General features: G+C 43.2%; 1 protein-coding gene across 1 annotated transcript in view; it reads right to left on the bottom strand.

The window, feature by feature from the left end:
- Positions 1-26,516, bottom strand: part of SLC67A1 (solute carrier family 67 member 1) — a 94,232-nt gene that overhangs the window by 13,020 nt on the left and 54,696 nt on the right. Inside the window, exon 8 of the mRNA XM_077287110.1 lies at positions 14,555-14,656. Coding sequence (XP_077143225.1) covers positions 14,555-14,656 — 102 coding nt within the window. The remainder of the gene's footprint in view (positions 1-14,554; positions 14,657-26,516) is intronic.

Raw genomic sequence — 26,516 nt, 5'->3', positions numbered from 1 at the left:
TGGAGCCGCTTCTGCTTGTGTGCAGTGGATAGAGGTGGTCGACAGGATGGCTTACGCACAGCTGCAAACCTCTGAAGGACCCTGCATCTTGTTGTTCTGGGGACGTTGGAGGCACCAGCAGCTTCAAAAACTCGTCTGCTGCTATGACAAGGCATTTTTGCAGCTGCTCTTTTAACCTTACACAATTGCCTGTTGGAAAGAGTCCTCAATTTTTCCTTATCAGCACGCACACGTGTGTGCTGGGATCAGCTACATACTTCTTGATTGTGTGTTGATCACGATGAAGTGTCTTGGCAATGTTGATTGTAGTCATGCCTTGACCTAAATACTCCACAATTTGTTGCTTCTCAGCAGCCGACACATCCTTTTTCTTTCCCATTTTGGCAAAAAATGTAGGCTGCTTAATAATGTGGAACAGCCTTCTTAAGTAGTCTTGCCTTTATTTGGACACACCTGCCAAACTAATGTGCACAGGTATCTGCAATTGCTTTCAGTGATATAAAGAGCCCTGACACACATCACCATCAATGAGCTTAAATGACAAACAAAAAAATTCTAAACCTTATCACTCCTAAACTCTTTGTGCATAATAATTTGGAACACAGTGTATATCTGGGGCAGTTATTAGGGCAGGTTGGCTCTGCTATAGAGGCACTATATCTGGGGCAGTTATTAGGGCAGGTTGGCTCTGCTATAGAGGCACTATATCTGGGGCAGTTATTAGGGCAGGTTGGCTCTGCTATAGAGGCTCTATATCTGGGGCAGTTATTAGGGCAGGTTGGCTCTGCTATAGAGGCACTATATCTGGGGCAGTTATTAGGGCAGGTTGGCTCTGCTATAGAGGTATTTTATCTGGGGCAGTTATTAGGGCAGGTTGGCTCTGCTATAGAGGCACTATATCTGGGGCAGTTATTAGGGCAGGTTGGCTCTGCTATAGAGGCACTATATCTGGGGCAGTTATTAGGGCAGGTTGGCTCTGCTATAGAGGCACTATATCTGGGGCAGTTATTAGGGCAGGTTGGCTCTGCTATAGAGGCACTATATCTGGGGCAGTTATTAGGGCAGGTTGGCTCTGCTATAGAGGTATTTTATCTGGGGCAGTTATTGGGGCAGGTTGGCTCTGCTATAGAGGCACTACATCTGGGGCAGTTATTAGGGCAGGTTGGCTCTGCTATAGAGGCACTATATCTGGGGCAGTTATTAGGGCAGGTTGGCTCTGCTATAGAGGCACTATATCTGGGGCAGTTATTAGGGCAGGTTGGCTCTGCTATAGAGGCACTATATCTGGGGCAGTTATTAGGGCAGGTTGGCTCTGCTATAGAGGCACTATATCTGGGGCAGTTATTAGGGCAGGTTGGCTCTGCTATAGAGGCACTATATCTGGGGCAGTTATTAGGGCAGGTTGGCTCTGCTATAGAGGCACTATATCTGGGGCAGTTATTAGGGCAGGTTGGCTCTGCTATAGAGGCACTATATCTGGGGCAGTTATTAGGGCAGGTTGGCTCTGCTATAGAGGCACTATATCTGGGGCAGTTATTAGGGCAGGTTGGCTCTGCTATAGAGGCACTATATCTGGGGCAGTTATTAGGGCAGGTTGGCTCTGCTATAGAGGCACTATATCTGGGGCAGTTATTAGGGCAGGTTGGCTCTGCTATAGAGGCTCTATATCTGGGGCAGTTATTAGGGCAGGTTGGCTCTGCTATAGAGGCACTATATCTGGGGCAGTTATTAGGGCAGGTTGGCTCTGCTATAGAGGCACTATATCTGGGGCAGTTATTAGGGCAGGTTGGCTCTGCTATAGAGGCACTATATCTGGGGCAGTTATTAGGGCAGGTTGGCTCTGCTATAGAGGTATTTTATCTGGGGCAGTTATTGGGGCAGGTTGGCTCTGCTATAGAGGCACTACATCTGGGGCAGTTATTAGGGCAGGTTGGCTCTGCTATAGAGGTATTTTATCTGGGGCAGTTATTAGGGCAGGTTGGCTCTGCTATAGAGGCACTATATCTGGGGCAGTTATTAGGGCAGGTTGGCTCTGCTATAGAGGCACTATATCTGGGGCAGTTATTAGGGCAGGTTGGCTCTGCTATAGAGGCACTATATCTGGGGCAGTTATTAGGGCAGGTTGGCTCTGCTATAGAGGCACTATATCTGGGGCAGTTATTAGGGCAGGTTGGCTCTGCTATAGAGGCACTATATCTGGGGCAGTTATTAGGGCAGGTTGGCTCTGCTATAGAGGCACTATATCTGGGGCAGTTATTAGGGCAGGTTGGCTCTGCTATAGAGGCACTATATCTGGGGCAGTTATTAGGGCAGGTTGGCTCTGCTATAGAGGTATTTTATCTGGGGCAGTTATTGGGGCAGGTTGGCTCTGCTATAGAGGCACTACATCTGGGGCAGTTATTAGGGCAGGTTGGCTCAGCCATAGAGGCACTACATCTGGGGCAGTTATTAGGGCAGGTTGGCTCTGCTATAGAGGTATTTTATCTGGGGCAGTTATTAGGGCAGGTTGGCTCTGCTATAGAGGCACTATATCTGGGGCAGTTATTAGGGCAGGTTGGCTCTGCTATAGAGGCTCTATATCTGGGGCAGTTATTAGGGCAGGTTGGCTCTGCTATAGAGGCACTATATCTGGGGCAGTTATTAGGGCAGGTTGGCTCTGCTATAGAGGCACTATATCTGGGGCAGTTATTAGGGCAGGTTGGCTCTGCTATAGAGGTATTTTATCTGGGGCAGTTATTAGGGCAGGTTGGCTCTGCTATAGAGGCACTATATCTGGGGCAGTTATTAGGGCAGGTTGGCTCTGCTATAGAGGCAGTATATCTGGGGCAGTTATTAGGGCAGGTTGGCTCTGCTATAGAGGAGCTATATCTGGGGCAGTTATTAGGGCAGGTTGGCTCTGCTATAGAGGCACTATATCTGGGGCAGTTATTAGGGCAGGTTGGCACTGCTATAGAGGCACTATATCTGGGGCAGTTATTAGGGCAGGTTGGCTCTGCTATAGAGGCACTATATCTGGGGCAGTTATTAGGGCAGGTTGGCTCTGCTATAGAGGCAATATCTGGGGCAGTTATTAGGGCAGGTTGGCTCTGCTATAGAGGCACTATATCTGGGGAAGTTATTAGGGCAGGTTGGCTCTGCTATAGAGGTATTTTATCTGGGGCAGTTATTAGGGCAGGTTGGCTCTGCTATAGAGGCACTACATCTGGGGCAGTTATTAGGGCAGGTTGGCTCTGCTATAGAGGTATTTTATCTGGGGCAGTTATTAGGGCAGGTTGGCTCTGCTATAGAGGCACTATATCTGGGGCAGTTATTAGGGCAGGTTGGCTCTGCTATAGAGGCACTATATCTGGGGCAGTTATTAGGGCAGGTTGGCTCTGCTATAGAGGCACTATATCTGGGGCAGTTATTAGGGCAGGTTGGCTCTGCTATAGAGGCTCTATATCTGGGGCAGTTATTAGGGCAGGTTGGCTCTGCTATAGAGGCACTATATCTGGGGCAGTTATTAGGGCAGGTTGGCTCTGCTATAGAGGCACTATATCTGGGGCAGTTATTAGGGCAGGTTGGCTCTGCTATAGAGGTATTTTATCTGGGGCAGTTATTAGGGCAGGTTGGCTCTGCTATAGAGGCACTATATCTGGGGCAGTTATTAGGGCAGGTTGGCTCTGCTATAGAGGCACTATATCTGGGGCAGTTATTAGGGCAGGTTGGCTCTGCTATAGAGGCAATATCTGGGGCAGTTATTAGGGCAGGTTGGCTCTGCTATAGAGGCACTATATCTGGGGCAGTTATTAGGGCAGGTTGGCTCTGCTATAGAGGTATTTTATCTGGGGCAGTTATTAGGGCAGGTTGGCTCTGCTATAGAGGCAGTATATCTGGGGCAGTTATTAGGGCAGGTTGGCTCTGCTATAGAGGCACTACATCTGGGGCAGTTATTAGGGCAGGTTGGCTCGGCTATAGAGGCACTATATCTGGGGCAGTTATTAGGGCAGGTTGGCTCTGCTATAGAGGCACTATATCTGGGGCATTTATTAAGGCAGGTTGGCTCTGCTATAGAGGCAGTATATCTGGGGCATTTATTAAGGCAGGTTGGCTCTGCTATAGAGGTATTTTATCTGGGGCAGTTATTAGGGCAGGTTGGCTCTGCTATAGAGGTATTTTCTCTGGGGCAGTTATTAGGGCAGGTTGGCTCTGCTATAGAGGCACTATATCTGGGGCATTTATTAGGGCAGGTTGGCACTGCTATAGAGGCACTATATCTGGGGCAGTTATTAGGGCAGGTTGGCTCTGCTATAGAGGCACTATATTTGGGGCAGTTATTAGGGCAGGTTGGCTCTGCTATAGAGGCACTATATCTGGGGCATTTATTAGGGCAGGTTGGCACTGCTATAGAGGCACTATATCTGGGGCAGTTATTAGGGCAGGTTGGCTCTGCTATAGAGGCACTATATCTGGGGCAGTTATTAGGGCAGGTTGGCTCTGCTATAGAGGCACTATATCTGGGGCAGTTATTAGGGCAGGTTGGCTCTGCTATAGAGGCACTATATCTGGGGCAGTTATTAGGGCAGGTTGGCTCTGCTATAGAGGTATTTTATCTGGGGCAGTTATTGGGGCAGGTTGGCTCTGCTATAGAGGCACTACATCTGGGGCAGTTATTAGGGCAGGTTGGCTCGGCTATAGAGGCACTACATCTGGGGCAGTTATTAGGGCAGGTTGGCTCTGCTATAGAGGCACTACATCTGGGGCAGTTATTAGGGCAGGTTGGCTCGGCTATAGAGGCACTATATCTGGGGCAGTTATTAGGGCAGGTTGGGTCTGCTATAGAGGCACTACATCTGGGGCAGTTATTAGGGCAGGTTGGCTCTGCTATAGAGGCACTATATCTGGGGCAGTTATTAGGGCAGGTTGGCTCTGCTATAGAGGTATTTTATCTGGGGCAGTTATTAGAGCAGGTTGGCTTTGCTATAGAGGCACTATATCTGGGGCAGTTATTAGGGCAGGTTGGCTCTGCTATAGAGGCACTATATCTGGGGCATTTATTAAGGCAGGTTGCCTCTGCTATAGAGGCAGTATATCTGGGGCAGTTATTAGGGCAGGTTGGCTCTGCTATAGAGGCACTATATCTGGGGCAGTTATTAGGGCAGGTTGGCTCTGCTATAGAGGCACTATATCTGGGGCATTTATTAAGGCAGGTTGCCTCTGCTATAGAGGCAGTATATCTGGGGCAGTTATTAGGGCAGGTTGGCTCTGCTATAGAGGCACTATATCTGGGGCATTTATTAGGGCAGGTTGGCTCTGCTATAGAGGCAGTATATCTGGGGCAGTTATTAGGGCAGGTTGGCTCTGCTATAGAGGCACTATATCTGGGGCATTTATTAGGGCAGGTTGGCTCTGCTATAGAGTCACTATATCTGGGGCAGTTATTAGGGCAGGTTGGCTCTGCTATAGAGGCACTATATCTGGGGCAGTTATTAGGGCAGGTTGGCTCTGCTATAGAGGCACTATATCTGGGGCATTTATTAGGGCAGGTTGGCTCTGCTATAGAGCCACTATATCTGGGGCAGTTATTAGGGCAGGTTGGCTCTGCTATAGAGGCACTATATCTGGGGCAGTTATTAGGGCAGGTTGGCTCTGCTATAGAGGCACTATATCTGGGGCAGTTATTAGGGCAGGTTGGCTCTGCTATAGAGTCACTATATCTGGGGCAGTTATTAGGGCAGGTTGGCTCTGCTATAGAGGCACTATATCTGGGGCAGTTATTAGGGCAGGTTGGCTCTGCTATAGAGGTATTACATCTGGGGCAGTTATTAGGACAGGTTGGCTCTGCTATAGAGGTATTATATCTGGGGCAGTTATTAGGACAGGTTGGCTCTGCTATAGAGGAGCTATATCTGGGGCAGTTATTAGGGCAGGTTGGCTCTGCTATAGAGTCACTATATCTGGGGCAGTTATTAGGGCAGGTTGGCTCTGCTATAGAGTCACTATATCTGGGGCAGTTATTAGGGCAGGTTGGCTCTGCTATAGAGGTATTTTATCTGGGGCAGTTATTAGGGCAGGTTGGCTCTGCTATAGAGGCACTACATCTGGGGCAGTTATTAGGGCAGGTTGGCTCTGCTATAGAGTCACTATATCTGGGGCAGTTATTAGGGCAGGTTGGCTCTGCTATAGAGGAGCTATATCTGGGGCAGTTATTAGGGCAGGTTGGCTCTGCTACAGAGGAGCTATATCTGGGGCAGTTATTAGGGCAGGTTGGCTCTGCTATAGAGGCAGTATATCTGGGGCAGTTATTAGGGAAGGTTGGCTTTGCCATAGAGGAGCTATATCTGGGGCAGTTATTAGGGCAGGTTGGCTCTGCTATAGAGGAGCTATATCTGGGGCAGTTATTAGGGCAGGTTGGCACTGCTATAGAGGCACTATATCTGGGGCAGTTATTAGGGCAGGTTGGCTCTGCTATAGAGGAGCTATATCTGGAGCAGTTATTAGGGCAGGTTGGCTCTGCTATAGAGTCACTATATCTGGGGCAGTTATTAGGGCAGGTTGGCTCTGCTATAGAGGAGCTATATCTGGGGCAGTTATTATGGAAGGTTGGCTCTGCCATAGAGGAGCTATATCTGGGGCAGTTATTAGGGCAGGTTGGCACTGCTATAGAGGCACTATATCTGGGGCAGTTATTAGGGCAGGTTGGCACTGCTATAGAGGCACTATATCTGGGGCACTTATTAGGGCAGGTTGGCTCTGCTATAGAGGCACTATATCTGGGGCAGTTATTAGGGCAGGTTGGCTCTGCTATAGAGGCACTATATCTGGGGCAGTTATTAGGGCAGGTTGGCTCTGCTATAGAGGCACTATATCTGGGGCAGTTATTAGGGCAGGTTGGCTCTGCTATAGAGGTAGTATATCTGGGGCAGTTATTAGGGCAGGTTGGCTCTGCTATAGAGGCACTACAGGTCCTTCTCAAAAAATTAGCATATAGTGTTAAATTTCATTATTTACCATAATGTAATGATTACAATTAAACTTTCATATATTATAGATTCATTATCCACCAACTGAAATTTGTCAGGTCTTTTATTGTTTTAATACTGATGATTTTGGCCTACAACTCCTGATAACCCAAAAAACCTGTCTCAATAAATTAGCATATCAAGAAAAGGTTCTCTAAACGACCTATTACCCTAATCTTCTGAATCAACTAATTAACTCTAAACACATGCAAAAGATACCTGAGGCTTTTAAAAACTCCCTGCCTGGTTCATTACTCAAAACCCCCATCATGGGTAAGACTAGCGACCTGACAGATGTCAAGAAGGCCATCATTGACACCCTCAAGCAAGAGGGTAAGACCCAGAAAGAAATTTCTCAACAAATAGGCTGTTCCCAGAGTGCTGTATCAAGGCACCTCAATGGTAAGTCTGTTGGAAGGAAACAATGTGGCAGAAAACGCTGTACAACGAGAAGAGGTGACAGGACCCTGAGGAAGATTGTGGAGAAGGACCGATTCCAGACCTTGGGGAACCTGAGGAAGCAGTGGACTGAGTCTGGTGTGGAAACATCCAGAGCCACCGTGCACAGGCGTGTGCAGGAAATGGGCTACAGGTGCCGCATTCCCCAGGTAAAGCCACTTTTGAACCATAAACAGCGGCAGAAGCGCCTGACCTGGGCTACAGAGAAGCAGCACTGGACTGTTGCTAAGTGGTCCCAAGTACTTTTTTCTGATGAAAGCAAATTTTGCATGTCATTCGGAAATCAAGGTGCCAGAGTCTGGAGGAAGACTGGGGAGAAGGAAATGCCAAACAGCCTGAAGTCCAGTGTCAAGTACCCACAGTCAGTGATGGTGTGGGGTGCCATGTCAGCTGCTGGTGTTGGTCCACTGTGTTTCATCAAGGGCAGGGTCAATGCAGCTAGCTATCAGGAGATTTTGGAGCACTTCATGCTTCCATCGGCTGAAATGCTTTATGGAGATGAAGATTTCATTTTTCAGCACGACCTGGCACCTGCTCACAGTGCCAAAACCACTGGTAAATGGTTTACTGACCATGGTATTACTGTGCTCAATTGGCCTGCCAACTCTCCTGACCTGAACCCCATAGAGAATCTGTGGGATATTGTGAAGAGAAAGTTGAGAGACGCAAGACCCAACACTCTGGATGAGCTTAAGGCCGCTATTGAAGCATCCTGGGCCTCCATAACATCTCAGCAGTGTCACAGGCTGATTGCCTCCATGCCACGCCGCATTGAAGCATTCATTTCTGCCAAAGGATTCCCGACCAAGTATTGAGTGCATAACTGAACATTATTATTTGATTTTTTTTGTTTGTTATTAAAAAACACTTTTATTTGATTGGACGGGTGAAATATGCTAATTTATTGAGACAGGTTTTTTGGGTTATCAGGAGTTGTATGCCAAAATCATCAGTATTAAAACAATAAAAGACCTGACAAATTTCAGTTGGTGGATAATGAATCTATAATATATGAAAGTTTAATTGTAATCATTACATTATGGTAAATAATGAAATTTAACACTATATGCTAATTTTTTGAGAAGGACCTGTATATCTGGGGCACTTATTAGGGCAGGTTGGCTCTATTTTAATGTTATGTTGGCACTCTCTCTAGTGTTATTATGGGGGACGGTGAAAAGTTTTGTGACAGGGGCACTTGGACTTGGTTGTTTTCTTGGCAGTATATCGGACACTATTATATTGTCCCCTGGAAGGAGTTGTTATGGGGCATTATTAAGTATATACCGTAGGTAGAAATGCTATGGGGGGCGCTGTTGCTGCCATTGATGTGAAATGATGCAAATTAGTAAGTTTTCCTATTAATGCTGAACTAACGTTCCCATTTTTGCTGATTTAATGGCTTCTGACCGGCTAATGTGGGGCAAGATTTGACGAGACCGATAATATAAATAGTATATAATAAAGCGAAATAAATAAACTTTTCTTTTGCTATTTTTTGTTTTGTAATGCTTCATTAGTCCGGACTTGTTGAGTCTAATTTTGAAGAAAATGGTTTCCTAGACATTCCAGGAGAATAACGAGTGGGCGCATTGCTGATGGGGCTGTGCCGTGTACACAGACATAGGAGGACACGGATAAAACACAACACTTACTGATACAAAGCAGGAGACAATATGCCATAAAGACCTTATGTATTCAGCCGCCGGCACAAGAGACAGATCTGTTTGGTCCTGCATCTTGTTATTACAGTGCAGGTATTCGGGCCCCGCACGGCGCGGCCGTCATAAAGGATGTTATTTCTAGGACTCTTTTCATAAGTGGCAGCGAAGAGCGAGATTCTTGTATTTGTTAAATTGTTATTGTGGTATAATTAGTAACGTTTAGAGGAAGTGCAAATAAACAAGACAGAAGAACATACCAGGGGGGAAACGAAAGGGGCTTTCAGATATCAAAAAAGGAGTCTCCATTACTGGGTTTCTCCATCAGTATGGACAACATGTCACCAGTATGACCAGTGATATGGCCAAAGGCTATAGTCACCTTTCGTTTCACCCTACTATCAACATTGAGGAGCAGAAGAAGAAAGTCTCTCCTGTGACGTGTGAACTGTAATGGTGACACTAGATCTGGAGCTACTATGGGGGCACTGGTGAGAACTCGTCTAAAGGGTACCTGGATATTATAAAGAACACCTGGATAAAAGGGTCATGACGACATTATACCTGGCGCTACTATGGGGGCACTGGTGAGAACTCGTCTAAAGGGTACCTGGATATTATAAAGAACACCTGGATAGAACGGCATGACGACATTATACCTGGCGCTACTATGGGGGCACTGGTTAGATCTCTTCTAAAGGGTACCTGGATATTATAAAGAACACCTGGATAGAACGGTCATGACGACATTATACCTGGCGCTACTATGGGGGCACTGGTGAGAACTCTTCTAAAGGGTACCTGGATATTATAAAGAACACCTGGATAGAACAGTCATGATGACATTATACCTGGAGCCATTACGGGGGGCACTGTGACTTCCTCTTTTATAAAGGGCACTTGGATAAAATGGTCATGATTACATTATACTTGGCGCTACTATGGGGGCACTGTAAGTGACTCATTTAGAACTGCTACAGTGCCACTATATCTGGAGCTAATATGGCGGCATCATGGCTGATTCTTTTGTGACGGCCACCTGGAGAGAACTGGGGACACAATATCTGGAGTGTTTATGGCAGTAACAGAACCAGTCCTGGTTCCACCATAAGGCTGCCGTCACACTAGCAGGATTTGGTCAGTATTTTACATCAGTATTTGTAAGCCAAAACCAGGAGTGGGTGATAAATGCAGAACTGGTGCATGTGTTTCTATTATACTTTTCCTCTAATTGTTCCACTCCTGGTTTTGGCTTACAAATACTGATGGAAAATCCTGACCAAATACTGCTAGTGTGAGGCAGCCTAACAGTGTTAGTTTCAGTGAAATTTTAGTTACCTCCTCTCCAGGTAAAAATGAGTCAGGTATAGTGACCCCATAATAGTTACAAATGTAATGTCACCATAACAGTTCTCTCCGGATGTCCCCATAATAGTCAGCCACAGACACCCGTAATATGGCCGTTCTATCAATGTGCCCTTATAGCACCGAAATGGAACTGTAATGGCGACAATGCATTTGTTGCTATTATGGGGGCACAGTGGTTGACTTTTTTTTATAGCCCACCTGGATGGAATTTTAATGATGCACTTATATCTGATACTATTATTCTGGAGCTCTAGATGCCACTGTTTTCTGGGCAACTGTATGTAACTGCTAGGGGGGCACTGTGTCTACTATTGTTATGGGGGCACTGTGTCTACTATTGTTATGGGGCACTGTGTCTACTATTGTTATGGGGCACTGTGTCTACTATTGTTATGGGGCACTGTCTCTACTATTGTGATGGGGCACTGTGTCTACTATTGTTATGGGGCACTGTGTCTACTATTGTTATGGGGCACTGTGTCTACTATTTTTATGGGGCACTGTGTCTACTATTGTGATGGGGCACTGTGTCTATTATTGTTATGGGGCACTGTGTCTATTATTGTTATGGGGCACTGTGTCTACTATTGTTATGGGGGCACTGTGTCTACTATAGTTATGGGGGCACTGTGTCTATTATTGTTATGGGGCACTGTGTCTACTATTGTTATGGGGGCACTGTGTCTACTATTGTTATGGGGCACTGTGTCTACTATTGTTATTATTGTTATGGGGCACTGTGTCTACTATTGTTATAGGTGCACTATGTCTACTAATCTTATGGGGGCACTGTGTCTACTATTGTTATGGGGGCACTGTGTCTATTATTGTTATGGGGGCACTGTTTCTACTATTGTTATGGGGGCACTGTGTCTACTATTTTTATGGGGGCACTGTGTCTAATATTGTTATGGGGCACTGTGTCTACTATTGTTATGGGGGCACTGTGTCTACTATTGTTATGGGGGCACTGTGTCTATTATTGTTATGGGGCACTGTGTCTACTATTGTTATGGGGGCACTGTGTCTACCATTGTTATGGGGCACTGTGTCTACTATTGTTATGGGGCACTGTGTCTATTATTGTTATAGGTGCACTGTGTCTACTATTCTTATGGGGGCACTGTGTCTACTATTGTTATGGGGCACTGTGTCTATTATTGTTATGGGGCACTGTGTCTACTATTGCTATGGGGGCACTGTGTCTACTATTGCTATGGGGGCACTGTGTCTATTATTGTTATAGGTGCACTGTGTCTACTATTCTTATGGGGGCACTGTGTCTACTATTGTTATGGGGCACTGTGTCTATTATTGTTATGGGGCACTGTGTCTATTATTGTTATGGGTCACTGTGTCTAATATTGCTATGGGGGCACTGTGTCTACTATTGTTATGGGGCACTGTGTCTACTATTGTTATGGGTCACTGTGTCTAATATTGCTATGGGGGCACTGTGTCTACTATTGTTATGGGGCACTGTGTCTACTATTCTTATGGGGGCACTGTGTCTACTATTCTTATGGGGGCACTGTGTCTACTATTGTTATGGGGCACTGTGTCTACTATTGTTATGGGGGCACTGTGTCTACTATTGTTATGGGGCACTGTGTCTACTATTGTTATGGGGGCACTGTGTCTACTATTGTTATGGGGCACTGTGTCTACTATTGTTATGGGGGCACTGTGTCTACTATTGTTATGGGGCACTGTGTCTATTATTGTTATAGGTGCACTGTGTCTACTATTCCTATGGGGGCACTGTGTCTACTATTGTTATGGGGCACTGTGTCTATTATTGTTATGGAGCACTGTGTCTACTATTGCTATGGGGGCACTGTGTCTACTATTGTTATGGGGCACTGTGTCTACTATTGTTATGGGGGCACTGTGTCTATTATTGTTATGGGGGCACTGTTTCTACTATTGTTATGGGGCACTGTGTCTGCTATTGTTATGGGGGCACTGTGTCTGCTATTGCTATGGGGGCACTGTCTACTATTGTTATGGGGGCACTGTGTCTACTATTTTTATGGGGGCACTGTGTCTACTATTGTTATGGGGGCACTGTGTCTACTATTGTTATGGGGGCACTGTGTCTATTATTGTTATGGGGCACTGTGTCTACTATTGTTATGGGGGCACTGTGTCTACCATTGTTATGGGGCACTGTGTCTACTATTGTTATGGGGCACTGTGTCTATTATTGTTATAGGTGCACTGTGTCTACTATTCTTATGGGGGCACTGTGTCTACTATTGTTATGGGGCACTGTGTCTATTATTGTTATGGGGCACTGTGTCTACTATTGCTATGGGGGCACTGTGTCTACTATTGTTATGGGGCACTGTGTCTATTATTGTTATAGGTGCACTGTGTCTACTATTCTTATGGGGGCACTGTGTCTACTATTGTTATGGGGCACTGTGTCTATTATTGTTATGGGGCACTGTGTCTATTATTGTTATGGGTCACTGTGTCTAATATTGCTATGGGGGCACTGTGTCTACTATTGTTATGGGGCACTGTGTCTACTATTGTTATGGGTCACTGTGTCTAATATTGCTATGGGGGCACTGTGTCTACTATTGTTATGGGGCACTGTGTCTACTATTGTTATGGGGCACTGTGTCTACTATTGTTATGGGGGCACTGTGTCTACTATTGTTATGGGGCACTGTGTCTACTATTGTTATGGGGGCACTGTGTCTACTATTGTTATGGGGCACTGTGTCTACTATTGTTATGGGGGCACTGTGTCTACTATTGTTATGGGGCACTGTGTCTATTATTGTTATAGGTGCACTGTGTCTACTATTCCTATGGGGGCACTGTGTCTACTATTGTTATGGGGCACTGTGTCTATTATTGTTATGGGGCACTGTGTCTACTATTGCTATGGGGGCACTGTGTCTACTATTGTTATGGGGCACTGTGTCTATTATTGTTATAGGTGCACTGTGTCTACTATTCTTATGGGGGCACTGTGTCTACTATTGTTATGGGGCACTGTGTCTATTATTGTTATGGGTCACTGTGTCTAATATTGCTATGGGGGCACTGTGTCTACTATTGTTATGGGGCACTGTGTCTACTATTGTTATGGGGCACTGTGTCTATTATTGTTATGGGTCACTGTGTCTAATATTGCTATGGGGGCACTGTGTCTACTATTGTTATGGGGCACTGTGTCTATTATTGTTATGGGTCACTGTGTCTAATATTGCTATGGGGGCACTGTGTCTACTATTGTTATGGGGCACTGTGTCTACTCTTGTTATGGGGGCACTGTGTCTACTATTGTTATGGGGCACTGTGTCTACTATTATTATGGGGGCACTGTGTCTAATATTGTTATGGGGCACTGTGTCTACTATTGTTATGGGGGCACTGTGTCTATTATTGTTATGGGGGCACTGTGTCTACTATTGTTATGGGGCACTGTGTCTACTATTATTATGGGGGCACTGTGTCTAATATTGTTATGGGGCACTGTGTCTACTATTGTTATGGGGGCACTGTGTCTATTATTGTTATGGGGGCACTGTGTCTACTATTGTTATGGGGCACTGTGTCTACTATTATTATGGGGGCACTGTGTCTAATATTGTTATGGGGCACTGTGTCTACTATTGTTATGGGGGCACTGTGTCTATTATTGTTATGGGGGCACTGTGTCTAATATTGTTATGGGGCACTGTGTCTACTATTGTTATGGGGGCACTGTGTCTATTATTGTTATGGGGGCACTGTGTCTACTATTGTTATGGGGCACTGTGTCTACTATTATTATGGGGGCACTGTGTCTAATATTGTTATGGGGCACTGTGTCTACTATTGTTATGGGGGCACTGTGTCTATTATTGTTATGAGGCACTGTGGTTAACTCTCAGAGGCAACTGGATAGAAAATTCCCACTTGATGGTTATTTCTAAGTCCTCTTCCCAGTGGTCAGGATTAGATCTACCTGCCAGGTGGCCCCTGATGTCACCCAGCTTTCCAAAAGACCTGAATGGCAAATCTGCTGGCTACATAGGTTTTTAACAAAAATTGATCAATTCTTACCTGGCCCAGTCCAACGACCATAGAAACCACTATACTTAACAGAAGCATAGTGTCATCCGAGAAGCGGCTGGTCAGGCGCCCAACCATGAGTCCCTGGACAACCTTGAAAATGGAAAGGAACGAAAAGAGACAAAGTAGAATTAAAAATAGGAAGAATAAAAATAGTAAGTAACTAAATATCATCCAAGAAACTAAATAAATAATACAATTTATAATATTTAGAAACCTGTAAAATGGTGAGCAGACACAATGACAAAGTAATAAACATATGTAAAAAGAAGAAAGAACAGTCACCAAATTCTATCCGGAGGTATACAGTATATAAAATGTATATAGAATTCCAATATTTATACAGAAGTCAATACTGTATACAATGGAGGATACTGGGGTAATTAGCTTTGAACCAATATCATCTCTGACCTTCTACTATAACCCATCAAGATAGCTATCCAGACTGGCTCATTTCATCGCCCAACATATTAGATGTCATTTTAGTGTCTTTTTGGATTTTTGGAGTTAATTGTGACTTTATAAAACTTTCCTCATTCTTTCACATACAAAAGGATAAGTAGCAGTAATTATAAAGCTGAGGATTTACTACTAGATGGGAGCGTAAGTCGATCTCATCTCTCTCCTCTACCAAGAAAATCAGGTCACACAATAGCTCCTCCATCATTACAGCAGACGCAATCCTAAAGATCAAGTTCCGAATATGAAATGTTAACCTTTTCTAAGAGTCTTCAATGTAAAAGCGTGAGAAAAAAAAGGGAAACAATGAGCGGCCGGGGAACCCCACCTCAGTGACAAGTCACAGCACATAAAACTTGCACTATGTGCAGGAGACAGCCGACACGCCGAGGAAACAAGACCTGTGCAATGCCACCCATAGCAGAGGACAATAGGCCACTCCTGTCACACAAAAGTCTGTAGGAAAGCCTGCGGCTGTAGAAATGCAAGGTGGTAACATAAGAGCACGCAACACAGGACAGCATTCCAGTCCAGATTTCTCCGGTCAAAAATACCATGTCCTGATCATCAGTGAGGCTGAAATAGTCCTGAGAGCTCAGATTCTCATTAGCAAGCAAGACGCATCGTCCCTTTATAAGATGCAGTATTATAGGAGTTATATTCTTGTACATAGGAGCAGTATTATAGGAGTTATATTCTTGTACATAGGAGCAGTATTATAGTAATTATATTCTTGTACATAGGAGCAGTATTATAGTAGTTATATTCTTGTATATAGGGGGCAGTATTATAGTAGTTATATTCTTGTATATAGGAGCAGTATTATAGTAGTTATATTCTTGTATATAGGGGCAGTATTATAGTAGTTATATTCTTGTACATAGGTGGCAGTATTATAGTAGTTATATTCTTGTACATAGGGGCAGTATTATAGTAGTTATATTCTTGTACATAGGGGGCAGTATTATAGTAGTTATATTCTTGTACATGGGAGCAGTATTATAGTAGTTATATCCTTGTACATAGGGCAGTATTATAGGAGTTATATTCTTGTACATAGGGGCAGTATTATAGTAGTTATATTCTTGTACATAGGGAGTAGTATTATAGGAGTTATATTCTTGTACATAGGGGCAGTATTATAGTAGTTATATTCTTGTACATAGGAGCAGTATTATAGTAGTTATATTCTTGTACATAGGAGCAGTATTATAGTAGTTATATTCTTATACATAGGAGCAGTATTATAGTAGTTATATTCTTGTACATAGGAGCAGTATTATAGTAGTTATATTCTTATACATAGGAGCAGTATTATAGTAGTTATATTCTTGTACATAGGAGCAGTATTATAATAGTTATATTCTTGTACATAGGAGCAGTATTATAGTAGTTATATTCTTGTACATAGGAGCAGTATTATAGTAGTTATATTCTTGTACATAGGAGCAGTATTATAGTAGTTATATTCTTATACATAGGAGAAGTAGTATAGTAGTTATATTCTTGTACATAGGGGGCAGATTATAGTAGTTATATTCTTGTACACAGGGGCAGTATTATAGTAGTTATATTCTTGTACATGGGGGCAGTATTATAGTAGCTATATTCTTGTACATAGGGGCAGTATTATAGTAGTTATATTCTTGTACATAGGGGGCAGTATTATAGTAGTTATATTCTTGTACATAGGTGGCAGTATTATAGTAGCTATATTCTTGTACATAGGGGCAGTATTATAGTAGTTATATTCTTGTACATAGGGGGCAGGGCAGTATTATAGTAGTTATATTCTTGTACATAGGGCAGTATTATAGGAGTTATATTCTTGTACATAGGGGCAGTATTATAGGAGTTATACTCTTGTACATAGGGGCAGTATTATAGTAGTTATATTCTTGTACATAGAGGCAGTATTATAGTAGTTATATTCTTGTACATAGGGAGTAGTATTATAGTAGTTATATTCTTGTACATAGGGGCAGTATTATAGTAGTCATATTCTTGTACATAGGGAGTAGTATTATGGTAGTTATATTCTTGTACATAGGGGCAGTATTATAGTAGTTATATTCTTGTACATAGGGAGTGGTATTATAGTAGTTATATTCTTGTACATAGGGGCAGTATTATAGTAGTTATATTATTGTACATATGGGCAGTATTATAGTAGTTATATTCTTGTACATAGAGGCAGTATTATAGTAGTTATATTCTTGTACATATGGGCAGTATTATAGTAGTCATATTCTTGTACATAGGGAGTAGTATTATGGTAGGTATATTCTTGTACATAGGGGCAGTATTATAGTAGTTATATTCTTGTACATAGAAGCAGTATTATAGAAGTTATATTCTTGTACATAGGAGCAGTATTATAGTAGTTATATTCTTATACATAGGAGCAGTATTATAGTAGTTATATTCTTGTACATAGGAGCAGTATTATAGTAGTTATATTCTTATACATATGAGCAGTATTATAGTAGTTATATTCTTGTACATATGGGCAGTATTATAGTAGTCATATTCTTGTACATAGGGAGTAGCATTATGGTAGTTATATTCTTGTACATAGGGGCAGTATTATAGTAGTTATATTCTTGTACATAGGAGCAGTATTATAGTAGTTATATTCTTGTACATAGGAGCAGTATTATAGTAGTTATATTCTTATACATAGGAGCAGTATTATAGTAGTTATATTCTTGTACATAGGAGCAGTATTATAGTAATTATATTCTTGTACATAGGAGCAGTATTATAGTAGTTATATTCTTGTACATAGGGGGCAGTATTATAGTAGTTATATTCTTGTACATAGGGGGCAGTATTATAGTAGTTATATTCTTGTACATAGGAGGCAGTATTATAGTAGCTATATTCTTGTACATAGGGGCAGTATTATAGTAGTTATATTCTTGTACATAGGGGGCAGGGCAGTATTATAGTAGTTATATTCTTGTACATGGGAGCAGTATTATAGTAGTTATATCCTTGTACATAGGGCAGTATTATAGGAGTTATATTCTTGTACATAGGGGCAGTATTATAGTAGTTATATTCTTGTACATAGGAGCAGTATTATAGTAGTTATATTCTTGTACATAGGAGCAGTATTATAGTAGTTATATTCTTATACATAGGAGCAGTATTATAGTAGTTATATTCTTGTACATAGAAGCAGTATTATAGTAGTTATATTCTTATACATAGGATCAGTATTATAGTAGTTATATTCTTGTACATAGGAGCAGTATTATAATAGTTATATTCTTGTACATAGGAGCAGTATTATAGTAGTTATATTCTTGTACATAGGAGCAGTATTATAGTAGTTATATTCTTGTACATAGGAGCAGTATTATAGTAGTTATATTCATATACATAGGAGAAGTATTATAGTAGTTATATTCTTGTACATAGGGGGCAGATTATAGTAGTTATATTCTTGTACACAGGGGCAGTATTATAGTAGTCATATTCTTGTACATAGGGAGTAGTATTATGGTAGTTATATTCTTGTACATAGGGGCAGTATTATAGTAGTTATATTCTTGTACATAGGGAGTGGTATTATAGTAGTTATATTCTTGTACATAGGGGCAGTATTATAGTAGTTATATTATTGTACATATGGGCAGTATTATAGTAGTTATACTCTTGTACATAGAGGCAGTATTATAGTAGTTATATTCTTGTACATAGGGAGTAGTATTATAGTAGTTATATTCTTGTACATAGGGGCAGTATTATAGTAGTCATATTCTTGTACATAGGGAGTAGTATTATGGTAGTTATATTCTTGTACATAGGGGCAGTATTATAGTAGTTATATTCTTGTACATAGGAGCAGTATTATAGTAGTTATATTCTTGTACATAGGAGCAGTATTATAGTAGTTATATTCTTATACATAGGAGCAGTATTATAGTAGTTATATTCTTGTACATAGGAGCAGTATTATAGTAGTTATATTCTTATACATATGAGCAGTATTATAGTAGTTATATTCTTATACATAGGAGCAGTATTATAGTAGTTATATTCTTGTACATAGGAGCAGTATTATAGTAGTTATATTCTTATACATAGGAGAAGTATTATAGTAGTTATATTCTTGTACATAGGGGGCAGTATTATAGTAGTTATATTCTTGTACACAGGGGCAGTATTATAGTAGTTATATTCTTATACATAGGAGCACTATTATAGTAGTTATATTCTTGTACATAGGGGCCAGTATTATAGTAGTTATATTCTTGTACATAGGGGCAGTATTATAGTAGTTATATTCTTGTACATAGGGGCAGTATTATAGTAGTTATATTCTTGTACATAGAGGCAGTATTATAGTAGTTATATTCTTGTACATAGGGAGTAGTATTATAGTAGTTATATTCTTCTACATAGGGGCAGTATTATAGTAGTCATATTCTTGTACATAGGGAGTAGTATTATGGTAGTTATATTCTTCTACATAGGGGCAGTATTATAGTAGTTATATTCTTGTACATAGGAGCAGTATTATACTAGTTATATTCTTGTACATAGGGAGTAGTATTATAGTAGTTATATTCTTGTACATGGGGGCAGTATTATAGTAGTTATATTATTGTACATATGGGCAGTATAGTAGTTATATTCTTGTACATAGAGGCAGTATTATAGTAGTTATATTCTTGTACATAAGAGCAGTATTATAGTAGTTATATTCTTGTACATAGGAGCAGTATAATAGTAGTTATATTCTTGTACATAGGGGCAGTATTATAGCAGTGATATTCTTGTACATACGGGGCAGAATTATAGTAGTTATATTCTTGTACATAGGAGCAGTATTATAGTATTTATATTCTTATACATAGGAGAAGTATTATAGTAGTTATATTCTTGTACATAGGGGCAGTATTATAGTAGTTATATTCTTGTACACAGAGGCAGTATTATAGTAGTTATATTCTTATACATAGGAGCACTATTATAGTAGTTATATTCTTGTACATAGGGCGCAGTATTATATTAGTTATATTCTTGTACATAGGGGCAGTTGTCATGATTCTCAATGGCGAGAGAACCTAGCCCAGCATATATGAGAACTAGCTCTTGGAAGATGGAAACTATACTGACCATGAACTAAACCTGCCGCACAACTAGAAGTGGCCGGGTAGCATGCCTACGTTTTTTAACCCTAGATGCCCAGCGCCAGCCGGAGAACTACCTAATCCTAGCAGAGGAAAAGACAGTCCTGGCTCACCTCTAGAGAAATTTTCCCAAAAGGCAGACAGAGGCCCCCACATATATTGGCGGTGATTTTAGACGAAATGACAAACGTAGCATGAAAATAGGTTTAGCAAAATCGAGGTCCGCTTTCTAGATAGCAGGAAGACAGAAAGGACACTTTCATGGTCAGCAGAAAACCCTATCAAAACACCATCCAGAAATTCCTTTAAGACTCTAGCATTAACTCATAACACCAGAGTGGCAATTTCCGATCACAAGAGCTTTCCAGACACAGTAACGAAACAGCAGCTGTGAACAGGAACAAAATGCAAAAACACACAAGGACAAAAGTCCAACTTAGCTGGGAGTTGACTAGTAGCAGGAACAAGCACAGAAGGCTTCTGATTACATTGTTGACCGGCAAGAAACTGACAGAGGAGCAAGGTTATATAGCGACTCCCACATCCTGATAGGAGCAGGTGAACAGAGGGGATGATGAACACAAGTTCAATTCCACAAGTGGCCACCGGGGGAGCCCAGAATCCAATTTCACAACAGTACCCCCCCCTCAAGGAGGGGGCACCGAACCCTCACCAGAACCACCAGGGCGATCAGGATGAGCCCTATGAAAGGCACGGACAAGATCGGAGGCATGAACATCAGAGGCAGTGACCCAAGAATTATCCTCCTGACCGTATCCCTTCCATTTGACCAGATACTGGAGTCTCCGTCTGGAAACACGAGAGTCTAAGATCTTTTCCACAACGTACTCCAACTCACCCTCAACCAACACCGGAGCAGGAGGCTCAACGGAAGGCACAACCGGTACCTCATACCTGCGCAACAATGACCGATGAAAAACATTATGAATCGAAAAGGATGCAGGGAGGTCCAAACGGAAGGACACAGGGTTAAGAATCTCCAATATCTTGTACGGGCCGATGAACCGAGGCTTAAACTTAGGAGAAGAAACCCTCATAGGGACAAAACGAGAAGACAACCACACCAAGTCCCCAACACAAAGCCGAGGACCAACACGACGACGGCGGTTGGCAAAAAGCTGAGTCTTCTCCTGGGACAACTTCAAATTGTCCACCACCTGCCCCCAAATCTGATGCAACCTCTCCACCACAGCATCCACTCCAGGACAATCCGAAGATTCCACTTGACCGGAGGAAAATCGAGGATGAAACCCCAAATTACAGAAAAACGGGGACACCAAGGTAGCAGAGCTGGCCCGATTATTGAGGGCGAACTCCGCCAAAGGCAAAAAAGCAACCCAATCATCCTGATCCGCAGACACAAAACACCTCAAATATGTCTCCAAGGTCTGATTAGTCCGCTCGGTCTGGCCATTAGTCTGAGGATGGAAAGCAGACGAAAAAGACAAATCTATGCCCATCCTAGCACAGAATGCCCGCCAAAATCTAGACACGAATTGGGTCCCTCTGTCAGAAACGATATTCTCAGGAATACCATGCAAACGAACAACATTTTGAAAAAACAGAGGAACCAACTCGGAAGAAGAAGGCAACTTAGGCAAGGGAACCAGATGGACCATCTTAGAGAAACGGTCACACACCACCCAGATGACAGACATCTTCTGAGAAACAGGCAGATCCGAAATAAAATCCATCGAGATGTGCGTCCAAGGCCTCTTCGGGATAGGCAAGGGCAACAACAATCCACTAGCCCGAGAACAACAAGGCTTGGCCCGAGCACAAACGTCACAAGACTGCACAAAGCCTCGCACATCTCGTGACAGGGAAGGCCACCAGAAGGACCTTGCCACCAAATCCCTGGTACCAAAGATTCCAGGATGACCTGCCAACGCAGAAGAATGAACCTCAGATATGACTCTACTGGTCCAATCATCAGGAACAAACAGTCTACCAGGTGGGCAACGATCAGGTCTATCCGCCTGAAACTCCTGCAAGGCCCGCCGCAGGTCTGGAGAAACGGCAGACAATATCACTCCATCTTTAAGGATACCTGTGGGCTCAGAATTACCAGGGGAGTCAGGCTCAAAACTCCTAGAAAGGGCATCCGCCTTAACATTCTTAGAACCCGGTAGGTACGACACCACAAAATTAAACCGAGAGAAAAACAACGACCAGCGCGCCTGTCTAGGATTCAGGCGCCTGGCAGACTCAAGGTAAATTAAATTTTTGTGGTCAGTCAATACCACCACCTGATGTCTGGCCCCCTCAAGCCAGTGACGCCACTCCTCAAAAGCCCACTTCATGGCCAAAAGCTCCCGATTCCCAATATCATAATTCCGCTCGGCGGGCGAAAATTTACGGGAAAAAAAAGCACAAGGTCTCATCACGGAGCAGTCGGAACTTCTCTGCGACAACACCGCCCCAGCTCCGATTTCAGAAGCGTCGACCTCAACCTGAAAAGGAAGAGCAACATCAGGCTGACGCAACACTGGGGCGGAAGAAAAGCGGCGCTTGAGCTCCCGAAAGGCCTCCACAGCATCAGGGGACCAATCAGCAACATCAGCACCCTTCTTAGTCAAATCAGTCAATGGTTTTACAACATCAGAAAAACCAGCAATAAATCGACGATAAAAGTTAGCAAAGCCCAAAAATTTCTGAAGACTCTTAAGAGAAGAGGGTTGCGTCCAATCACCAATAGCCTGAACCTTGACAGGATCCATCTCGATGGAAGAGGGGGAAAAAATGTATCCCAAGAAAGAAATCTTTTGAACCCCAAAAACACACTTAGAACCCTTCACACACAAGGAATTAGACCGCAAAACCTGAAAAACCCTCCTGACCTGCTGGACATGAGAGTCCCAGTCATCCGAAAAAATCAGAATATCATCCAGATACACAATCATAAATTTATCCAAATAATCGCGGAAAATGTCATGCATAAAGGACTGGAAGACTGAAGGGGCATTTGAAAGACCAAAAGGCATCACCAAATACTCAAAATGGCCCTCGGGCGTATTAAATGCGGTTTTCCACTCATCCCCCTGCTTGATTCGCACCAAATTATACGCCCCACGGAGATCAATCTTAGAGAACCACTTGGCCCCCTTTATACGAGCAAACAAATCAGTAAGCAGTGGTAACGGATATTGATATTTAACCGTGATTTTGAATAAAATCGATAATCAATACACGGCCTCAAAGAGCCGTCTTTCTTAGACACAAAGAAAAAACCGGCTCCTAAGGGAGATGACGAAGGACGAATATGTCCCTTTTCCAAGGACTCCTTTATATATTCTCGCATAGCAGCGTGTTCAGGCACAGACAGATTAAATAAACGACCCTTAGGGTATTTACTACCCGGAATCAAGTCTATGGCACAATTGCACTCCCGGTGCGGAGGTAGTGAACCAACCTTGGGTTCTTCAAAAACGTCACGAAAGTCAGACAAGAATTCAGGAATCTCAGAGGGAATAGATGATGAAATGGAAACCAAAGGTACGTCCCCATGAGTTCCTTTACATCCCCAGCTTAACACAGACATAGCTCTCCAGTCAAGGACTGGGTTATGAGATTGCAGCCATGGCAATCCCAGCACCAAAACATCATGTAGATTATACAGCACCAGAAAGCGAATAACCTCCTGGTGATCCGGATTAACACGCATAGTCACTTGTGTCCAGTATTGTGGTTTATTACTAGCCAATGGGGTGGAGTCAATCCCTTTCAGAGGTATAGGAGCCTCCAGTGGCTCCAAATCATACCCACAGCGTTTGGCAAAGGACCAATCCATAAGACTCAAAGCAGCGCCAGAGTCGACATAGGCGTCCGCGGTAATAGATGACAAAGAACAAATCAGGGTCACAGATAGAATAAACTTAGACTGTAAAGTGCTAATTGAAACAGACTTGTCAGGCTTCTTAGTACGCTTAAAGCATGCTGATATAACATGAGTTGAATCACCACAATAGAAGCACAACCCATTTTTTCGTCTAAAATTCTGCCGCTCGCTTCTGGACAGAATTCTATCACATTGCATATTTTCTGGCGTTTTCTCAGTAGACACCGCCAAATGGTGCACAGGTTTGCGCTCCCGCAGACGCCTATCGATCTGAATAGCCATCGTCATGGACTCATTCAGACTCGCAGGCACAGGGAACCCCACCATAACATCCTTAATGGCATCAGAGAGACCTTCTCTGAAAATCGCCGCCAGGGCGCACTCATTCCACTGAGTAAGCACAGACCATTTGCGGAATTTTTGGCAGTATATTTCAGCTTCATCTTGCCCCTGAGACAAGGACATCAAGGCCTTTTCCGCCTGAAGCTCTAAATGAGGTTCCTCATAAAGCAACCCCAAGGCCAGAAAAAACGCATCCACATTGAGCAACGCAGGATCCCCTGGTGCCAATGCAAAAGCCCAGTCTTGAGGGTCGCCCCGGAGCAAGGAAATTACAATCCTGACCTGCTGTGCAGGGTCTCCGGCAGAGCGAGACTTCAGGGACAAAAACAATTTGCAATTATTTTTAAAATTTTGAAAGTGAGATCTATTCCCCGAGAAGAATTCAGGCAAAGGAATTCTAGGCTCAGACATAGGTGCATGAACAACAAAATCTTGCAAATTTTGTACCTTTGTGGCGAGATTATTCAACCTGTAGCTACACTCTGAAGATCCATTTGAAACAGGTGAACACAGAGCCATTCAAGGATTAGAAGGAGAGAAAGAGAGGAAGGCTGCAGTATAGGCAGACTAGCAAGTGATTCAATTAAGAGCACACTCAGAACTAGAGGAAAAAAAAATAAAAATTGTAGCATACTTCTTTTTTCTCTCCTTTCTCAGCCAGTAATTTAACCCTTTTTTGGGCCGGTCAAACTGTCATGATTCTCAATGGCGAGAGAACCTAGCCCAGCATATATGAGAACTAGCTCTTGGAAGATGGAAACTATACTGACCATGAACTAAACCTGCCGCACAACTAGAAGTGGCCGGGTAGCATGCCTACGTTTTTTAACCCTAGATGCCCAGCGCCAGCCGGAGAACTACCTAATCCTAGCAGAGGAAAAGACAGTCCTGGCTCACCTCTAGAGAAATTTTCCCAAAAGGCAGACAGAGGCCCCCACATATATTGGCGGTGATTTTAGACGAAATGACAAACGTAGCATGAAAATAGGTTTAGCAAAATCGAGGTCCGCTTTCTAGATAGCAGGAAGACAGAAAGGACACTTTCATGGTCAGCAGAAAACCCTATCAAAACACCATCCAGAAATTCCTTTAAGACTCTAGCATTAACTCATAACACCAGAGTGGCAATTTCCGATCACAAGAGCTTTCCAGACACAGTAACGAAACAGCAGCTGTGAACAGGAACAAAATGCAAAAACACACAAGGACAAAAGTCCAACTTAGCTGGGAGTTGACTAGTAGCAGGAACAAGCACAGAAGGCTTCTGATTACATTGTTGACCGGCAAGAAACTGACAGAGGAGCAAGGTTATATAGCGACTCCCACATCCTGATAGGAGCAGGTGAACAGAGGGGATGATGAACACAAGTTCAATTCCACAAGTGGCCACCGGGGGAGCCCAGAATCCAATTTCACAACAGTACCCCCCCCTCAAGGAGGGGGCACCGAACCCTCACCAGAACCACCAGGGCGATCAGGATGAGCCCTATGAAAGGCACGGACAAGATCGGAGGCATGAACATCAGAGGCAGTGACCCAAGAATTATCCTCCTGACCGTATCCCTTCCATTTGACCAGATACTGGAGTCTCCGTCTGGAAACACGAGAGTCTAAGATCTTTTCCACAACGTACTCCAACTCACCCTCAACCAACACCGGAGCAGGAGGCTCAACGGAAGGCACAACCGGTACCTCATACCTGCGCAACAATGACCGATGAAAAACATTATGAATCGAAAAGGATGCAGGGAGGTCCAAACGGAAGGACACAGGGTTAAGAATCTCCAATATCTTGTACGGGCCGATGAACCGAGGCTTAAACTTAGGAGAAGAAACCCTCATAGGGACAAAACGAGAAGACAACCACACCAAGTCCCCAACACAAAGCCGAGGACCAACACGACGACGGCGGTTGGCAAAAAGCTGAGTCTTCTCCTGGGACAACTTCAAATTGTCCACCACCTGCCCCCAAATCTGATGCAACCTCTCCACCACAGCATCCACTCCAGGACAATCCGAAGATTCCACTTGACCGGAGGAAAATCGAGGATGAAACCCCAAATTACAGAAAAACGGGGACACCAAGGTAGCAGAGCTGGCCCGATTATTGAGGGCGAACTCCGCCAAAGGCAAAAAAGCAACCCAATCA

The sequence above is a fragment of the Ranitomeya variabilis genome, chromosome 2 (genome assembly GCF_051348905.1).
Source record: "Ranitomeya variabilis isolate aRanVar5 chromosome 2, aRanVar5.hap1, whole genome shotgun sequence".
Taxonomy (NCBI): Eukaryota; Metazoa; Chordata; class Amphibia; order Anura; family Dendrobatidae; genus Ranitomeya; species Ranitomeya variabilis.
The sequence above is the reverse complement of the archived record's forward strand: the minus strand, read 5'-3'. Positions and strand labels throughout refer to the sequence as shown.